The sequence below is a fragment of the Oncorhynchus clarkii genome, chromosome 24 (assembly GCF_045791955.1).
Source record: "Oncorhynchus clarkii lewisi isolate Uvic-CL-2024 chromosome 24, UVic_Ocla_1.0, whole genome shotgun sequence".
Taxonomy (NCBI): Eukaryota; Metazoa; Chordata; class Actinopteri; order Salmoniformes; family Salmonidae; genus Oncorhynchus; species Oncorhynchus clarkii.
This window is the reverse complement of record NC_092170.1, coordinates 13302059-13322768: the sequence shown is the minus strand read 5'-3', so window position 1 is coordinate 13322768 and position 20710 is coordinate 13302059. Positions and strand designations below refer to the sequence as shown.

The window sequence follows — 20710 nt, the reverse complement described above, 5'->3', positions numbered from 1 at the left end:
TTCTGTTATAATCTCCACCCAGCACAGCCAGAAGAGGACTGGCCACCCCTCATAGCCTGGTTCCTCTCTAGGTTTCTTCCTAGGTTTTTGCCTTTCTAGGGAGTTTTTCCTAGCCACCGTGCTTCTACACCTGCATTGCTTGCTGTTTGGGGTTTTAGGCTGGGTTTCTGTACAGCACTTTTTGATATCAGCTGATGTACGAAGGGCTATATAAATACATTTGATTTGATTTGATTTATACCAGAAAAACAGCTTTGCTATTGAAGCAAGGGTATTATAGTTTTGTCGTTTTATATTTGTTTTTTATTAAAAAAGGTACTGTGAGAAAAAAAACGTACAAACTAAAACTGAACATAATTCATGATTGTTTTTATTATATTTGAGTTCGTTTTGGAGTCAAAGATAATATTTTCCATGTAGTTTTAGTTTTTCAAACCTGTTTGTTAATTATTTTATTTCAGTTTACTAAAATCATTTTTTCATGATTCGTTTTCATCTACTATAATAACCGTGAATTGAAGTCATTCTTCAAGAATAAGAATAATCATTTTTCAAGATTAAATGCTAGGCACTAGTTATCCTGGTCAGGAAAAGCTCCTGGCCCTAAAAATCACAAATGTATAGTTAAAGAGACTTCCTTCTGTCCAGTACCTGCATGGGATGACAGATGAGGCTCAAGGTGGGTGTGTCCCCAGGGCTTGTGTTGTCGAGGAGACGGCTGTCCAGCAGCCCATCGAATAGGCCCCTTTCCCTGCTCACTTTGTCCGAGGGGGCGGAGCAACTGAAGAAGGAGTGTGATCTGCACAGGGTAGAGGACACAGAGGACAAGAGTAGAGGATAGGGTAGAGGACACACATACTCACTACTACTCATTCATCACTACTGACTACTGAGCAGAACTCTCCACGCTCTTCTACAGTTCCTTCGGGATTGAATGAATTGAAATGGAATTGACCCCAGCACCCATGTTGTGGACCGAGAGCTGTAAGTAAGAAGCTGGTGAAAATAATACATTCTCAAACTGGCACAGCACATTCTGAGGGCTCACCCGTGGAAGACCCAGGTGTCACACTCGTCTGCCCGGCTGACGTAGTTCTCAGGCAATAGGCCGGACAGCCCCGTGGCCAGGGAGGACCCGTAGACCCAGCCCTCGCTAGTGTTGTTCTGCTCCAAGGGAGACATGAAGACAAAGTCGCCCGGGACCAGCTCCAGCTCGTCCTCATTCTGAGGGGCGTAGGGATACATCACGCGCAGCGTCTGCAACAGAGGGAGGGAAGGACACAGCTTGAGAACACCCATGTCTTATCTAGCACCAGAATACAGTACAATGCAAGGCTATAGGTGTAAATGAGCAAGCCTTTAAAGGGTCACTCTGATATTTACAGCCATTTCTAAATTAATTATACTGTATATTCCCATTGATTCTTGAAGAATATAACTTATTATAAATGCCTCATGAGCTTGTATTGTAAAATGTACAAGGTCCATGTCATGGTATTGATTAGTAGAAAGTACAAGAGTAGTATTGGATGTGAAATGAAGGTGGACAGGGTTTGCGTCAGAAAACAAGGTGGTTATTATTACCTCATGATTGGCAAACCGTATGTCCCGGGAAAAAAGGACAGCCAGCCAATCACAGCCTAGCTTCACCTCGATTCCCTTAGCCAGCTTTTCCAGGGAGGTCAAGTGACTGGTGGGGAAGTGGTAGGCTAACGTCACATGGAGCTGCTTCTTATGGGGCTCTAAATGGACATCTGAGACAGAGAGAGGAGGAACGAGTGAATAAAGGTAAAGAATATTAAGAAAGTCACCTGTGTGCGCACACACACATTTTCTTAATGGGTGTTATGATAAAGACCATACACTCTTAGAAAAAAAGGTGCTATCTAGAACCCAAAAGGGTACTGAAGGCTGTCCCTATAGGAGAACCCTTTGAATAAGCCTTTTTTGATTCCAGGTAGAACCCCATTTGGGTTCAATGTAGAACCCTTTCCACAGAGGGTCCTAACATGGAACCCAAAAGAGTTCTACCAGGAACCAAAAAGGGTTCACCTCTTTTGGAACCCTTTTTTCTAAGATTGTAGGCAGCTCATGAGTTTTTTTATTTTGGGGAAGCTTACAATTTATCCTACCATTTTTACCTATCTGCGTGCCATGGAACTATAGGCCAATGCAGCAGTGAGCCTATACCTTCCACTTTCAACTAAGTAAAATACATAGGCCTAAAGCTAACGAATAAAAACAGTAGAAAATCTCTACTCCACCTATCTGCCTCACTTTCTATCTGTCTTGAGCTATCCTTAGTGAAGTGCAACAGTGTATCAACTCAGCAGGTTGCGTGCTCAGGCGTGTGCTCGCCCTCAACGTTATCAGACCAGAGAAACCACACACATGCTCATTGTTCACATGGAGCACACCAAACAAAAGTCAATGAAAAAATTGATAAAACTCCTAAATGATGGTTATGAAATAAACCAAAACTTGTTTCTCACAAGTGTAGCAGGTTGTGAACTCTGCAAATAACGTTTCCACTCTGAGAATGAGAGCAGTAAATTAATGTAATACATGCATTAACAGAAATGTATGTAACCAAATGAAGGAGATTAATGCTACATTTACTAGGCCCACTGGTTACATATGTAATGTCGATTGATAACAAATAAACAATCAAAAGGCCAACAATTCACACAATGAAACAATGAATGTGCAACAATTCGCGGGAGACAGCTGAGAATATTCTGGAGAGCTGAGTGCATGCATTCTGGAGATTGGGTGTGTGTCCAGGTGTCACAGGCAGAGAGAGTCCCTACCAGCTTTTCTGGCAGCCTCGGAAGCAAAGTCAGCAGCAAACTGCTTGAGGACCTCTGCGATCTGCTCCTCAACAAAGAGGCCTATGAAGTTGAAGGAGGTGTAGAGCTCCAGGGGCAGGGGGCTAGGGAAACGACCCCTCCATTGGTCCACCGTGGCCTGCAGGGCCTCCAACAGGGCGTCCACCTTGTTGTCTGCACACTGGGGGTCAGGGTAGAGTCTGAGTACCACACAAACACTGAGTCTTACATCAACAATAGTGCCAGTTCTGCAAACACAGACTGTCTAGTCCTGGACTTAGAAGTCTGCTCAATTGAGAATTGCCATTAAAAGCACGTTTTTGTCCGGGACTAGGATTCATCTGTGTCTGGGAAACTGGCCCGTACTAGACAGATGATACAGTCTCTTGACCTCAATGGGACTTCCTGGATAAATACACACTTAGAAAAAAGGGTTACAAAAGGGTTTTTCACAGTCCCCATAGGAGAACCCTTTTAACAGAGGGTTTACATTGAACTCAAAAGGGTTCTACCTGGAACCAATTAGCGTTTTTTAAAGGGTTCTCCTATTGGGACAGCCAAAGAACACCTTTGTGAGTGTAGGCTCAATTAAAATGTTAAAATAAAGAGTCATACGTCAATGTTAATAATGTTATAATCATAATACTTCATGATGAGCTGAATTAGAGGAGCATCCATGTGTTGATGTATGACCGTGAGGCGTGTCATTTCCCCCTGGGCTCACCATGAAGAACTGGCAGAGTGTGATGTGGGGGAAGATGTTGTGGGCCTTGTTCTTTCCGCAGGTGACGCGGGACTGCTGCCAGAAGTGATGGAGCTGATTCTGAAGGGGTCCGCTGGGGCGCAGGTACAGGACGTACTCTCTGGGCAACGGGTCATCCAGGAAGGGGTCATCCACATGGGAGAACAGCCTGAGGAAGAGCAGGAGAAGAGGAGGAGGAGGAGGAGGCTTAACAATGACTGAGGTAGAAGATGGGTGGGGGTGGGGGGGCTCCAATGTAGCTGTTTTTATCTCAATATAAAATCATTTCTGGGTAACAATTAAGTACCTTACTGTGATTGTTTTCAATTAAAATTTTCAAAATTAAAGCAAAAAACTGCTTCTTAGGAAAGAGCCAAGCAAGAATTTAGCTAGGACTGTCTGGGAGTGGTCTGAGTAGGTAGGGGAAGGTTTGGAACTCTCTTTCTTATTGGTCTATTAACAGATTTACCACCTGGGAATCCATCCTACCAAAACAAGCTGACATTTCAGGCAGTCTTTTCAAACAGCTCGTACACTAAAAGGGCATTATCATAACTTTCACAATTTCACAGTATAATTTCAACCTCATAGTGTGGAAATATATATAAAACACAGGAACATCTAGTTTTTGACTGCAGTGAGCCTTGAAAGAAATATAGTCATTCACACCTGGCTAAATAGTAAGAGTACACACATACGCAGTACAGCAGAGGGCAGCATCACACTTACCATAACATTATCACAGTTCAACATGGGTCATCTCTGGGAGTGTATGTATGTGTGTGTTAGAACTCACCAGTCACATGCTGCCTGTACATTCCTGCCTCCTGTTGATACTAGTGCCTTCAATCTGCAAAGACGGAAAACAGTGATGGCTACAATGCTTCCCTTTGAAGGTTTTATTTACAATGCTTGTATGCAGTTTCCTTATTTGCATCCATTTATGGTATATTGTAACATTGTTACTAAAATATTTAATGAGATGTTGTATGGTGAAGGCATATATAGCCTACATATGGTGCATTGAATCTCACTTCTCTTTATAGCCATACCGAGAGGGACAAAGTCAGAGTTGACGATCTCTGTTCCCTATTTGTCTCAGATAAGTGACAAAAGCTACATCCCAAATGGCACCCTATTGCCTATTGGAACCCAGCAAAAGTAGCGCACAATATAGGGAAAAGGGCGCCATTTGGGAGACACAAATTCACACAGTGGTAATAAGCAATACTGAGGGAGAGTTCACGAAATGCATTCTTTGAAATGTTGGTCGATATTGTTCAGCATGTCCAGTAACGCATCATCAACACCCCTGGAGGCGTGGTGTGCCAATTGGTTTGGCCTGTTGTTTTTAGGTATTGGGAAAATCAGCCACTTCTTCCATGAGTCTGGAATTATCCCACTGTTCAGTGACAGCTGGAAGAACTTCTGGAACGGTAATGCGAGCTAGTCTGCGCATGCCTGAAGTGCCTTGTTCCTGATGCCATCAGGACCATGTGATTTTCGTGGGTTGACACATTGAAAGTGTTGCTTGATGTCATTCACGGAGATCTGTATATCAACAGCTGGTATGCTTTCTATACTGTCCAAGGCCACTTTCTGCTGTGATTTAGAATCACACATGTCAAACCTACAATTGAAACTGTTCAAATAATTTGCAAAAGCAAGGTCATTTTCGACAGTCATACCTTGTCTCTTTGGTTTGTAGCCTGTGATGGTTTGTAGCCCTTCCCAGGCTTTCATACTGTCCTTGTCCTTGAAAAGGTTTTCTATTTTTTTTGTTCTGCCTTGCACTCTTTCATTTTGCTTTTGAGTTGCTTCTGAATATTTTTCCTGTCCTTGTTACTGCCGCCTGATTTAAACACTCACTTTTTTGGGTTGGGAAGCTCTTTTAATTCCTGAGTTACCCACGATTTATTACTGGGGAAGATGTTGCCTTTCTTTTTGGGAATAACGAGATCCTCACAGAAACGGATGTACTCTTCCAGGTCATTGGCGCTGTGCGTCAGGGCCGCAGTCAGTGGACTCACAACAGTCCTGGTGGCTGTATCTTTAGTCATGGGGAGTATGGTTTAGCAGGAGTAGCACAGCCATTATTATTATATATTTTTTTTATTTAACTAGGTAAGTTAGTTAAGAACAAATTCTTATTTCCAATGACGGCCTAAACAGTTCAGTCTGATATAGTGGACAGTCATGCTAAGCTAATCATACAGTTTTAATAAGAAAGGGTGGAGGAGATTACTCAATATTGTATGAGTGTGACTGAAACACAGAGGTGTGAAATAAACAACCCACCTCACATAATTTCCACTCAGCCATTTCAAATGTCAAAATCAATTCATCTACGAAAATAGACACACGTGCTCAGTCACTCCCCAAAATGGCAGACTGCACAGTATGTGACGAAATGACTACCTCTACTACTGCGTTGTGAGACAGCTTCCTAAATCTGGCAGCACCTGGAGGCCTGGTTAACAAGCAGTGGATGGAGCATGCTGATTCAATTATTCTTCTTAGACCCTCAGAATCTAATTAGAGACTACTCAAGGGAAGGGGGGGGGAAAGTGGAAATTGCTAATGCAATTTTCCACTCTGGGGACTATAATCTCCATGGCACCCGCAGTGGTGGAGAACAAGAGAGGACCTAGTTCCGAGACCTGGCGGACACTAGTAGTGAGACCAGGTGGTGCAGAGACCCTCTCCAATGTAAATGTTTATGTACATTTCTGACTAACGGGAGGGATGCAGAGCGTCTCAGGGCTCTGATCTAGGTCTGGTTTGGACAGGGCACTTAAAAGTGGCCTGGCACTAAATGGCACAATATTGCTCCAGTTCAGCTGACTTCTGTACCCCCACACAGGTCGACGCAACAGTGTCAAAAGGGTATGGGAGAGCAAATACATAGGAACAACAAACTCAATGTGTGCATGTGTATCTTCAATATTTCATCATACTCCATGCAATAGAGGTAGAGTGCCCCAGAGATGTGTTGCCTTCTTCTCCCGCATCACACTTTCCCCAGCAGAAGCCCCTAGGGAACCCCCAGGTGCCAGGTCATCTGGAAGAACGACATCGCAGCTGAAAAGGGAGATTGTTCAGGTGTAATCTGCAAACAGAAACTTGAGTCAATAACCACAGCTCTGTGCTTCCGCTGAGGATCCCACACAGTCCCTGATCGCTCGTTCCTCCTTCTCTTCATCCTCAATATTTGCCATTGTTATATTCATCTTGCCTATCAACAGAATTCCCACTCAAGTAACCGTCCAGTGGAAATCTCTATTATTCTGTTAACTCTTACACCAATCATTTTGTTGACTTATCCTGTACTTGTATTTGTGGCCAAAGCATAAATAAATAAACAAATAAATATATATTTTTGTGTCTGTTTCCACACCGCCCCTGCTACATCTGTGTATATGACAAGCCCTGTCCAAGAGTGGAAGCTAAATGTGGCCTATGTACCAAGTGTGAATCAGAGAGGTGTAGCGATCTCATCACTCTAACTGAATATGTTAGGTGCATAACACAATCATACATACAAAAGCCACAGTTGTATGAGTTCAGCTACATTCAGCTCAGAATAGTTCCGACCGCAATGGAAAAAAACAGCCAGCTGCTTTTGACTTGTGGCTTGCTCTCTGTTCTAGAGATCCCCTGTGAACTGCACAGACCTCCTGGAACAGGTAGCGAGAGCCTTCTCCCTGTCAGGCTGTCTATGGGCTGCGCTGAAATGAAACCCCCAAGAGTATCGCAGTGCTTCCCCAGCCACACTTCATATGCTTCTGGCAGGAAAAGCCTCAGAAGTACAATACGCCTTGCAATCAGCGGGAACGGCTGGAATGAAGAGAGAAACAGCGTGACTGCTAGATCCCGGCCACATGTGAACACATCGTAGGCGAAGTTGGCAGAGACACTGAAGGCTGTGCTGTGCTGTGCTGTGCTGTGCTGTGCTGTGCTGTGCTGTGGTTGTCCACCACAGCAGGATGAGAGCAACCTCAAGTATGAACATGGTGTAGAAACTGACTCTTAACTGCTGTCTTTTCTGCTCCCTGAATTCATTTGAATTCAATTCAACTTTATTTCCCCCTACGGCTACTACAATAAATAAAGTTCCCAGAAAATACTTTTTATTGAGCGGTAAAGTAGTTTTACCAGGGCTGGGATGAATTTAGAAATGGATTTCAAATTAATATCATTATGACTGTATTTGAATTATTATAATTATTAGACTGTTGTGTGTCTGTAGCATGGAAGGTATCATCGTGAGGTATTTATTTACACTATTACCCCCACACACCCATGTCTTGCTTCGCAGTTTCCCAACCTATCACATCTGTCCTACAACCACATGATATCAACCACCCACAGGTCCATGTGCACTTGTAATCAACTACATTTTGCTCTGTGAGTTTGGGTTCAAGGCAACCGAGAGGTTTGGATCCGGTGGGATCCAGTTTCTTCCAGAACGGATGAAGTACAGATGCTGTACAACATTCTGTTTTGCGAGCTAATTAAATGTTTGTCCAATCTAGGAATAACAAAATAAATATATACATTTCAAAACACACGATGTTGTCTGCATCTGATCAAAGTACGGTGGAAATCAATGTAGAAGACCGTCCGTGAGAGCCTTCTCACCAAGTTACCACTCTCTAGCAGTCTCTTCAGATCATACAGTGCATTTGTAAAGTATTCAGACCCCTTCTCTTTTTCCCCATTTTGTTACATTACAGCCTTATTCTAAAATTGATACAAAAATCTACACACAATACCCCATAATGACACATTTTTGCAAAATGTAAAATAGAAATACCTTATTTACATAAGTATTCAGACCCTTTGCTATGAGACTTGAAATTGAGCTCCTGCATCCTGTTTCCATTGATCATCCTTGAGATATTTCTACAACTTTATTTGAGTCCAACTGTGGTAAATCCAATTGATTGGACATGATTTGGTAAGGCACCTAGTCTATATAAGGTCCTGCAGTTGACAGTGCATGTCAGAGCAAAAACCAAGCCATGAGGTTGAAGGAATTGCCCATAGAGCTCCAAGACAGGATTGTGTCGAGGCCCAGGTCTGTGGAAGGGTCCCAAAAAGATATGCTGCATTGAAGATCCCCAAGAACACAGTGGCCTCCATCACTCTTAAATTAGTGACTCTTCCTAGAGCTGGCTGCCTGGCCAAACTGAGCATTCGGGGATAAGGGCCTTTGTCAGGGAGGTGACCAAGAACCCAATGGTCACTTTGACAGAGCTCCAGTGTTCCTCTGTGGAGATGGGAGAACCTTCTAGAAGGACAATCATCTCTGCAGCACTCCACCAATCACGCCTTTATGGTAGAGCGACCAGTTGGAGTTTGCCAAAAGGAACCTAAAGGACTCTCAGACCATAAGAAACATGATTCTCTGGTCTGATGAAACCAAGATTGAACTCTTTGGCCTGAATGCCAAGCATCATGTCTGGAGGAAACCTGCAGCATCATGGTGTGGGGATGTTTTTCAGCAGCAGGGACAGTGAGACTAGTCAGGGTCAAGGGAAAGATTAACAGAGCAAAGTACAGCAAGATTCTGCTCCAGAGCGCTCAGGACCTCAGACTTGGGCAAAGGTTCCCCTTCCAACAGGACAACAACCCTAAACACACAGCTAAGACAACGCAGGAGTGGCTTCGGGACAAGTCTCTGAATGTCCTTGAGTGTCCCAGCCAGAGCCCAGACTTGAACCTGGTCGAACATCTCTGGAGAGACCTGAAAATAGCTGTGCAGTAATGCTCCCCATCCAACCTGACAGAGCTTGAGAGGATCTGCAGAGAAGAACGGGAGAAACTCCCCAAATACAGGTGTGCTAAGCTTGTAGTGTCATACCCAAGAAGACTCAACACTGTAATCACTGCCAAAGGTGCTTCAACAAAGTACTGAGTAAATTGTCTGACAACTTATGTAAATGAGATATTTCATACATTTTTTTACAAAAAATTCTCAAACCTGTATTTGCTTTGTTATTATGGGGTATTGTGTGTAGATTGATGAGTAAAACAACAACAATGGAATCCATTTTAGAATAAGGCTGTAACGTAACAAAATGTGGAACAAGTCAAGGGGCCTGAATACGTTTCGAATGCACTGTAGATAAAAATCTCTCGTGACAGCCTTAAACATCTAGTGGCTTGGTTGTGGGTGCCGAGAGTAATGCAATAATAACTGTTCAAATAGCGTAGAAATACATCCTCTGCTACAGTGTATTGAGCGACATGGGAAGTCAGTTGCTCTCAGTCCATGCTGATCATGATCTGTTCTAGTGTATTTCTATACCCATGGAAACCCACACACAGTACTAGTGCTGGGAATTGCCACGGACCTCCCGATACGATGTGTACAGCGATTCTCACGTATCGATGTGTATTACAATTCATTACTGTTATTTTATTGCGATTTGATGTCCAAACATATTGCTCATCATGTGTCTGCTGCAGAGGGACAAGAGAGAGCCATAAGAAAACACGTTTTTTGATCAGTCACGGAAATAAAGGTTCTGAAAACAAAATTGTCTCCTTTAAAAAAAAAAAAAGAAGATGGGAAACAAGCTATGAAGGAGAAATACTGGAGTTTGGTGCAGGTACAGCATGGCAGCGGCAAAATAATATTGTCAAAATGATACAATACGATATATCATCAACAATAATATCTCGATATATAACTGGATCGATTGTTCCCCCTATCACTCTACAGTACCCTGCAATACAATAAACAGTGCATGTGCATTGGAAAACAGTTTGTCCTTATTAATAGTAAAATGCTTACAGCCTAGACAGATAATCTACCATTCCATAATCTATTGATATACCACTGACAATGCAGCGTAATATACAACCTATATAATACTTTTCAGTTGATTGTTTCGCCTTGTGTTACATGGATTGCATGTTATTAAGATCACACTCAGTGGTTGTAAATGATTGTATCACACAAACTATACATTCTTGAAGGTGAGAAAACCACTCGTTTTAACGCCCACTACGTTATGAAAGTGAGAGAGATCCTGTGAGCTTCTCCAGACAGGAAGAGGAACAGACAAGGCACTAAGCAGGACGCCCCCACAATCAGCTCACTCGTGTACGTATTGTGTAGTACGCCGAGTGTATATGTGTGTGTCTGTGTGTGCGCGCGCTCGCCGTGCGTGTTTTTGAGGTGTACAAAATAACTAATACGTCCTTATGCAGCACTGCAGAGAATTTTACATTACTCCGTCTGACAAACACAATGTGTGACGGCCCACATAATGCAGAAAAACAAGTACACATGGAGACAATGACTAATATTGTCCAAAGGTTCTGAAAAAGAATTCACTATGAAGCTGAGGAAACCAGGGGTTTAGTCAGCCTTTAAGCTGAACTTTAGTCACTTTATTTCCATGTGTTGAAAGACTGAATCATAAGGAACAATTGATACCTAAAAGGTGTTGTGAAGACCACAAGATGAACAAGGAGACAATGAAATGTCAAGGTGATCAGGCCAGGTTCAGACAGCAATAGCAATATAGGGCATTAAGGCTGCGTTTCAACTCAGGGTGCGTTTTCGTCGGGCAGCACAATAGACAGCTGACAATACACCTTTTAAAAGGTAAGTCATGTTTGAGCCGATATTTCCAGTGTTCATCATGAATGCGATCTCCTCAAATGTGGAGGAAATTACTTTTAAAAGGTGGACTGTCAGCTGTCTAGTGTGCTGCTTTAAAACGCACCTTGTATTGAATCATGGCCTAAGTCAACGAAAAGAGGAGGGAAAGCATGTATTTCTTAAATATTCAAACAGGGCCCTTGTTCAATTCCAAAGTTACCATGTCCACTAAAGCCTTCCAATGTAATATTTACAGCTCAGAATGCTACTGCGTTTATGATTATTCCCCCTGGCATCTTCTCCTCCCAGTCTACTCTTGGCCAACCAGGGCAGCAGACAGACAGTGTGATGTCACATGACACATGACTCACCAGGAAGGAAGGAAAAAAGCCACAAATGCAGACACTGCATGGAATGACCAAGCCTTAAATGAAGTGCCTGAGATATTTCTGATCTATCTCTCTCTGGCACTTATCTGTTTTCAAAAGGGTGACACGCTGATCATTACTGCACTATAAAATAGACAACTGTATTGCTGGAAATTGGTGAACTAAAGAGAATGGAGGTTGAGTTAATATTTATTATAGCCTGTCAGTATCAGACGAGTGAAATCTATTATAAAAATGTGGGAAAAAGTGCTTTCACTTTATAACTCTGGCTATCTCAGTGGGGGATGATCGGAGCAATGGGAAGGCTCAAATGAAAGTTGTCTGTATGCTAGAAGATTTTGGATATTCAATGGCCCCACCTCATTGTCTGACAACAGTTGTGCTCCATCATCCCCATCCACTCATTCATACACACATCACCAATCAACGATTTACAGGAAATGTCTCCCCAGGACATCCCATACCATTTCAACACCAAACGCCACCACCCAGACAGACGCACTCTCACCCCTCCCACCTCAGCTCTATGGGGAAATCCCATGGCTCTGGCCTCTGCATCCGGACAGTTCCTGTTTACAAACCTGCCAGAGACCTTGTCACACTGAGGCTAAGCCACTGACCATGAGATCTCTCTCTCTCTCTCTCTCTCTCTCTCTCTCTCTCTCTCTCTCTCTCTCTCTCTCTCTCTCTCTCTCAACTGCTTTGTTCTATTCACGGAAGATTGTATTTGTCCTAGGAGACTTTGTTTCCCTCGGTTTGTGCTGTGATGGGGGGAGAATTCCGTCCTCCTAACATTAATAGAACCAATCAGATTTGTCATGTTTTCCTGTCCATTGTTACAACCGCTATGTGTCTGCCTGCCTCTACACTCAGACAGCCAAACAGAAACACAAGGAAGTAGTATAATACCTTGAGAGAGGTCTTTGTTGATCTACTCACAGGAGCTGTGAAGAAGATGTGTTTTGAATTGAAAGTTAGAGGTTCTCAATTTAATGAATTTAATTAAATTGAACCAATTTAAACGAAATTGTAACATTGGAATAACACTTATCATTGCACTGTGGCTTACACACATTCCCGCAGACAGGCAGGCACGTACACACAGACATTATTATTAATAACAACGTGTCAATGTAGAATATTGTAATCCCTCACTCACATGCAGACTCTCGCTGGATTCAGTGACGCTTTTACTGACGACTAATTCTCTGCTGTGTTTTCCTCTCATTATGCATTTCATTGATGTCTAGAGGAAGACTCGAGGGGTAAATGAAAGACCTACTGTTCAGACAAAATTCCCCCACTGTGCTCTACCACACTGACTGCAATTATCTACCATGCTACAATTATGCTCTAATTATTTGTGAGGGAGGCCTTCACTTATCCACAGTTTTTTTCTCACAAAGCTGTCATCCATAAACTGCCAAACGATTCACAAAAGTGTTTCTCTTGCCTCATTATATCTACTAATGCAGTCGGTGCCAATTTGTGTCTCCACAAAACCAGTGACCACAAAACAAATCACAGGGGTACACACAACGGTGGTCAAACAATTTGACCCAGACAAAAATTGTGCTTAACTATGTAGTATTCCAAATATATAACATTGAGAAGGGGCTACTGTTGAACTTCTTCACATGAATATAGGAACACAACCATTCGACCTTTCTTCTCAATTTGACATTTATGTGTAAAAACAATATTATACTGAAATATTCAGAACCATAAAGCGTGTGCATTTTCTTCACCTTGAACTGTTTTTGCTTTTTAAATTATTAGTCAAGTGTAAAGGAAAACACATTTATTATCCAGGTATGATGAGCAATATTCATTTAATGCTGTATGCCTGGGAACAGAATCAAACAGTCAGTGAACTGTTTATTACGAACTAGAGCACTAAACACAGCTTTCCTTCCCCCACAGACAATATAGTCCACCTGAGCACCTCGGCCTACAGTAGAGCACCTCGGCCTACAGTAGAGCACCTCGGCCTACAGTAGAGCACCTCGGCCTACAGTAGAGCACCTCGGCCTAGAGTAGAGCACCTCGGCCTAGAGTAGAGCACCTCGGCCTACAGTAGAACACCACTCTAATACACATGGAATTAAATCAAATGCTGTTGCATGTCTCTATTGTCTGTTTTGGTGTTAAATAGATACTCTTGCATATTTTCTGAGTAAGGGAACTGCTGTATAAAAATAGGAACGCATCTGTACATATGGCATGTGTTATACATTCAAATGCTAGCCTATTTGATACAAATCAGATGAAGAGACTGCTGGTTAAGGAAGGAACCATCCAGTTCAGAAATTAACCATCGAGTTCAGAAAGACAGTGTGCACAGCCACAGCCCGTAAAAGATGCCCCACAACTGTAAGTACCTTGTGCTTGCCAAACCAAGCCTCAAGCACACTTTCCTTGTCATTACAGCTCTACCACAGAGCTAAGAAACCACCTCTGGTTCAGTGCCTATTCTACGGACACAGAAAACAAGGGTACCTTTGTAACTAATGGCATTATTTAGGCTATAAAACACATTGCTGTTTCTCCAGTGAGTTGTTTTTGACTCTGGGTTGGTACACACCTTTGTTTTTCACATTGCTAGTGGGGCGGTAGGTGAAAGCTGCATACCGTGTGCTGGACATAAAATATGTATAACAATATTACCAGCATACATAGAGTAGCCATGTACTGTGTACATAAAAATGATAAAGTAGGCTGCCTCACATACGGGCATCAGAATATCGTTGCATAGGCACACAGTATGAGGGCAAATGCATTTTGATGTAATCATTTCATCATTCACGCACCGTCGGCATATAAAAGTGCATCCATTGTGATTTCATTTCTGATCATTTGGACCCAATCTACAGAGAACTGGCAAGGAGTTGGAGCTCCCTCACATAGTGACGCCAGTCAGTGGATGGATGCCGTATGAGGCTGGAAGCATGAGGCTGGAAGCATGAGGCTGGAAGCATGAGGCTGGAAGCATGAGGCTGGAAGGACACTAGCTCTTGGATTGGCTGTCGCAGTTCTGGCAAAGGTAGCACTGACACATATGGCCCGGCCACAACTAAACACACACACACAGACGCACACACACGCACACAGACACACACACACGCACACAGACACACACACACAGTCAAATATATAAAAGGGGGAAAAGGATGGCTAGCAAAAAAAGCAATTACCAACAGACCAAATTGCATCCACACATTTCCAAGCAGGATTAGCTCTGCTACTGCTCGTGCCTGTGTGAGGGGAAGGGACAAAAAGGCTGGACTGTATATGTGCTTGGTCTCCCATGTGTCTACTGCAAAGCTCCAAGTGGTCTGTCGCTGGTGGCATCACTGAACAGATGCAACACTGAACGAGCCCCGTATGCCTTAATGCAAACAACAGCTGCCTCGCAGGCCACGGGGACTGAGAGAGAGGGGCAGAGACGGTACTAGTAGCAGAGGGGACAGAAGGAGCACAGCTGCCAGTCCCAAAATATGCCAAGGCGGGCACCTGCGGGTATGTCAGCAACTGTGGCCAGGCCTCGTCAAAGTCGTCAGCCTGGAGAGACAATAGGCAGCATTGAGGAGAGCAGACTGGCACACTTCTGCCTTTGTGCAGGTCACCCAGAGTCTTCTTAACTGACCCTACTGATTGATATTGGAGACAACAATGACGACATGATTTGGTATCTGAGCGTCTGGACAGAGCAAAGATACACTATGGAGGTTTAGTTGTTTGCTAATAGTTTACGTTCAATTTTGGCTTCAATCTTGGCTGAGGTTTATGATATAATATGAATCAATTTCTTATCTCATGAAAACACATTCATTCTTAGTTTTAATAAAATAATATATTTTTTGCTCATGGGTGTGTGGAGGTGTGCCACTTGCTGGCCAATTGAGGTCATTTCAGGACAATATTTCTATCCAAATGTTCTGTATAGCCTCTTTAACTGGTCCTGATGTGTGATGTTGGAGAACAATGATTACATTATCTGGTGCCCTGAGTTTCCAGACTGCGTTTGAAAGGCATTAGGGACATGAGGGTTATGTTCAGTAATGTAACTCTCTTAGGAAGGAAACACATGACATGTACACACCCGAGCATGATCCTCCCGATAAAGAGCGACAGTGATGTGGCGTTAATGCAGCGTTAGTGCATTGGCCTGTAAACTTAACTCCGGCTCTTAGAATTTGAATATGTATGATGAAATGCCTGAAGGCTCCAGTGGTAAACATGTGATCCTGACTGGCACGTCAAACAAAGCAATCCCAGGAACTCTCATTTACAAAACGATTTCAAAGACAGAGAAAATGACCTGAACAACAAAAAAAATAACAACAAAAAACATTTCCATCATCTTTTGTCATCGTGGATAATAAAAGTGTTCTTCTATATCCAATGTTGCTGCCAGAAGAAGGGGGCGTGGGGGCAGCTACAGCAATCTCCTTGAAAGTAGACAGGTTCCACTGTGTCAGCCCCTGTGTTGTCCACACATGTTCCAACGCTTCAGACTTTCCAGCCACAGCTAACAGATATGGCTTACTGCTGCCTCAGCCTCACAAAGTCCCCCTCATCATCACAGCAGAAGGCAAGGCTGGAACAGCACATAGGGACCAGCATATTTCCACAATTTTCCACAAACCTCCCCGGCAAATACTCAGAACATTACAAAGGTGTGGAGAGTTTTTTTTTTAAAGTATAAACTAAACTGCTCAAACACAGGGGGAAATGTGCTGAGACAGCATTCGTAGCATACTGTGTTACTTGAACTGCCACTACGCTGCAATGTTCAGAGATCTCAAAAGCAGTGTTCGCCTGCGCTAAACCAAATCGTATGTGCCAGAAATATCCCTGGAAGCTGCAGTGCATTGCAATTTTGGATTATGCGGTGAGCGTAGCTAATTGCTGAAAGCCGCATTTACTACTACACAGGATATGTGTGGTGAACATCCCTGGAAAAGAGTCACGTGCAGAATAATGATATATTATACACCTACTCTTTTCCAGCTTTTCCTTGGAGTAAATATAATCATAAGAACATGATAAGACATACAGTACATAGTTATAGAGAATATAGATATAGAGTAAATGTATTGTTATAAAGACACTGTATAGGTTATGTCTCACTAAATATATGTGTGAGGGAGGCCTTTAGAAGAATAATGTGCCATTCCAGACTAGCTGTCGCCATTGGTGTCGGCTAATGGGGATCCTAATAAATCAAATCAAAAATCAAAATGATACCAGGGCTCAACTCTGTCCCGTGTTCCAATCAATTAACACTGTTTTAGTTAGTCATAGCAGATACTGAGGGAGAAACGAAAAACCTCAAGGGCAGCAGTTGACAAAAGCATCTCCGAGGCTGTATTGTTTTGAGCCCTTGATGTAAATGCAAACCAAAAGAGTGATTTGTTTGTAGACTGGGATAAAGATGTCAGTCAGTGGCAGAAAATAGGGTATCTGGTCATTGTTTCATACCCTCTGGTCATTGTTTTATACCCTCTGGTCATTGTTTCATACCCTCTGGTCATTGTTTTATACCCTCTATTCTTGTGTTGTATGTTGAGTGCATCATTTACTATCAACCAAATCAAAAGGAACTAACACCAAACAGACATTGAAGTGAAATGAGAGAGGGCTTTTCCCCCTAAGGGCAGAGTTGTACATTAGATACAACAACTACACCAGTATACTGAGTCTCAGTGTCTCTACAGAACCAACCGAGTAGCCTCAGGTACAGGGTCAAATCATTGGCTCTTGGGGGTGCCCTAAAAAATGTATATACATTAGGGGTTCAAGCAGCGAAGCTGTGTTGTATTTGTAGGCGTGTATTATTCTGGTTCTCTGTGGATTTAGTCAAAGATGTGAATTCCAGTGAAATGGCAAGGCCTAGGAGGGTGCAACTTGACATAATGGTAAAGGCCCATGGGCCACGCTCTCATGCAATGCCATGCCAATTGGCGAGATGGTGGCGTTATAACAAGCAATTGAAAGGTCAGTACATAGGTCCCTCTGTCGCGCCTTATGGTCAGATGGTTGCCATACCAGGCGGTGATGCAACCGGTCAAGATGCTCTCGATGGTGCAGTTGGATAACATTTTTATGATCTAGGGACCCATGCCAAATCTTTTCAGTCTCCTGAGGGGGTAAAGGTGTTGTCATGCCCTCTTCACAACAGTCTTGGTGTGCTTGGACCATGATAGTTTGTTGGTGATGTGGACACCAAGGAACTTGAAGCTCTCGGCCCGCTCCACTTCAGTCCTGTCTATGTTAATGGGGGCCTGTTCAGCCCTCCTTTTCCTATAGTCCACGATCAACTCCTTTGTCTTGCTCACATTGAGAGTGAGGCTGTTGTCCTGGCACCACACTGCCAGATCTCTGTCCTCCTCCCTATAGGCTGTCTCAACGTTGGCAGTGATCAGGCCTACCACCGTTGTGTCGTCAGCAAACTGAATGATGGTGTTGGAGTAGCTCATGGCGCCAAAGCGTGAATGGCTGCTTGCAGCTATATTTATCTTTGTTTTGGGAGTGCACAGCACGCACCCCTGGTTACAACTGGAATAAAAACCCTGCTGAAGGGTTGTATGTTTGGCAAAATGACTATGTGCAGAAAGCAAGTCTGAAAAACTGCACCTCGTGACTGTGGGTTTCAACATCCCAGATGTTATTCGGTACATTGCTTTTGCTCTTTCACTCCTCAGTGATCTCTCTCACACACTGTAGCTACTGTGGTTCATCCCACCAGAGAGGTTCTAGTAAATGTCTGTTGATGCTAACCCAGCTTTGTTCCCCATCTGCATTGTCCCCCTCCCCCTCCCTGAATCAAAAACGCTAGTCAGTGACATTGGTGGCAGGCAGACATGACAAATCTCCTAGGGCATGTCCCTTTAAGTCGGTCAGGAAATGTAGGGGGTCAATACTTGAGAGAGGGAGGAAGATGCTATTCATAACTTGCTCTGTCAGGGCCAAGCAGTCACGGGCTGTCCAATGTAAAAGAGCTTGTGGCGTCTCTCACAGCTTCTAGGCATTCTCTCTCTCCCTCCCTCTTTCTTTCTTTCTTTCTTTCTCTGCTGACAAAGGGAGCCTCGAGGCATTCCTTCTGACATGTGTGTGTGCACGCGCATGCAAAATGTCTGTGTCCATTTCAGCATGTAAGTCACAACAGACTCCCTATGACATCTGACCTCAATGTCTTGGAGATAATACAGACTTGAGACCGTGACTTATTCACAATACTATTGTGAATAACTATGATCATAACCACTGGGAAGCACATTTATTATTTTTACTGAAAAAGGATGTGGGTTGTGATCCTGATCACATAGAAATTATGCAATTGATGTAGGTTTAAAAGTTAACAATGTATTTACTCTCTATAATGGTGACATTAGGAAAACTGCTTCCTTACATGGTGGGTCTGTCTGTGAGTCTCTCCTAGTGAGGACCCAGCTGACATAACAGTTGTACATTGTGCTGCTGTAATTTGGTCACATCAAGAACAGTCAGTCCATTCAGATCAGATTGAGCATGATCCATATCCTCTCTCTCATATGGTTACATAGACAGGAGGTTACTTACAACCTGGACTCATTGATAGATGTAATATAGTAAATGAAAATCCAGGAAACTCAAATTAGTATGATATGTTACATTTGGTATTGTATGTATTCATTTGTGAATTCATTTAATGTCACAAATTACCATTTGTATAATATGTTACAAATTACAATTTGTACAAATGTTGTGGCTGTTGTGGCTAATGTTCGCTAAACTAGGGGTTGGGCGCTAAGTTTAATAGACAAGTTAAAGGGTTAAGGTTAGGGGAAGGGTTAGCTAGAAAGTTGTAAGTAGTTGCAAAGTTGCTAATTAGCTAAAATGCTATAGTTGTCCGCGATGAGATTCAAACATGCAACCACTAGGCTACCTGCCGCATAATAAAGGGGTTGAACACAAGACATTTCAGCTTTACATTTTTTATTAATTTGTAAAAATATCTAAAAGCATAATTCCACTGACATTATGTGGTAATGTGTGTTGGCCGGTGACACAAAATCTAAATTTAATCCATTTTAAATTAATGCTGTAAAACAACAAAATGTGGGAAAAGTCAAGGGGTGTGAATAGTTTCTGAAGGCACTGTACTTATTGCAAATTTGTAACATATTGTACGAATTGCAGTTCACATAGACTATATGACCCAACATATGTGAATACCTGCTAATTGAACATCTCTTTCCAAAGTCATGTGCATTAATATGGAGTTGGTCTCCCTTTGCTGCTATAACAGCTTCCAGTTCAATGGCGACGAGATTTACACCATTCCAGCCAACACTTGGCAATGCGCATGGTGATCTTAGGCTTGTGTGTGGCTGCTCAGCCATGGAAACCCCTTTCATGACACTCCAGACAAACAGTTATTGTGCTGAAGTTGCTTCCAGAGGCAGTTTGGAACTCAGTAGTGAGTGATGCAACCGAGGTCAGACGATTTGTACGAGCTATGCGCTTCAGGACTCAGCAGTCCTGTTCTGTAAGCTTGTGTGGCCTACCACTTCTCGGCTGTTGCTCCTAGACGTGTCCACTTCACAATAACAGCACATACATTTGACCGGAGCAGCTCTAGCAGGGCAGAAATTTGAGAACTGACTTGTTGGAAAGGTGGCATCCTACGACAGTGCCACGTCAGTAAGGCCATTCTACTGCCAGTGTTTGTCTATGGAGATTGCATGGCTGTGTGCTCAGCAACGGGGTGGCTGAAATAGCCGAATCGACTAATTTGAAAGGGTGTCCACATATTTTTGTATATACAGTTTATCAATCGAAGTGTAATTCGTAACACATCATACAAAATGGATCAACAAATTAATACCATACCAAACGTATGGGATGTATGTGTCCGGGATTTTCGTTTACTATGTTATGTCTACCCATTACCCCTGAGTCCATATTGTGTGAGAGTTTCTGGTAATGAGGAAAAGTAGGACGCTGCCAGCCAATTGCACATGGTGAGAAAGAATATGAGGATCAATAAATTGCCTCATAGGTGAAATACGACAGCGCGTCAGAAAACATTGTATTTTTAACCAAATATAAATTGTAATTTTAACAAATGCCAAACTGTACCCAACGC

The 20710-nt window shown here is 42.9% G+C and overlaps 1 protein-coding gene across 2 annotated transcripts in view; it reads right to left on the bottom strand.

The window, feature by feature from the left end:
• LOC139382461 (ubiquitin-associated and SH3 domain-containing protein B-like) overlaps positions 1-20710 on the bottom strand; it is a 36012-nt gene that overhangs the window by 15043 nt on the left and 259 nt on the right. Inside the window, exons 1-7 of one of the 2 annotated variants that reach the window (XM_071126526.1) lie at positions 6528-6679; positions 4367-4420; positions 3553-3739; positions 2811-3009; positions 1585-1754; positions 1049-1257; positions 652-799 (exon numbers count right to left, since the gene is read on the bottom strand). In XM_071126526.1, coding sequence (XP_070982627.1) covers positions 652-799; positions 1049-1257; positions 1585-1754; positions 2811-3009; positions 3553-3739; positions 4367-4420; positions 6528-6532 — 972 coding nt within the window. In that variant the 5' untranslated portion in view covers positions 6533-6679. Of the gene's footprint in view, positions 1-651; positions 800-1048; positions 1258-1584; positions 1755-2810; positions 3010-3552; positions 3740-4366; positions 4421-6527; positions 6680-20710 lie in introns of those variants that run through there. The other variant, XM_071126525.1, reaches the window with a different exon arrangement.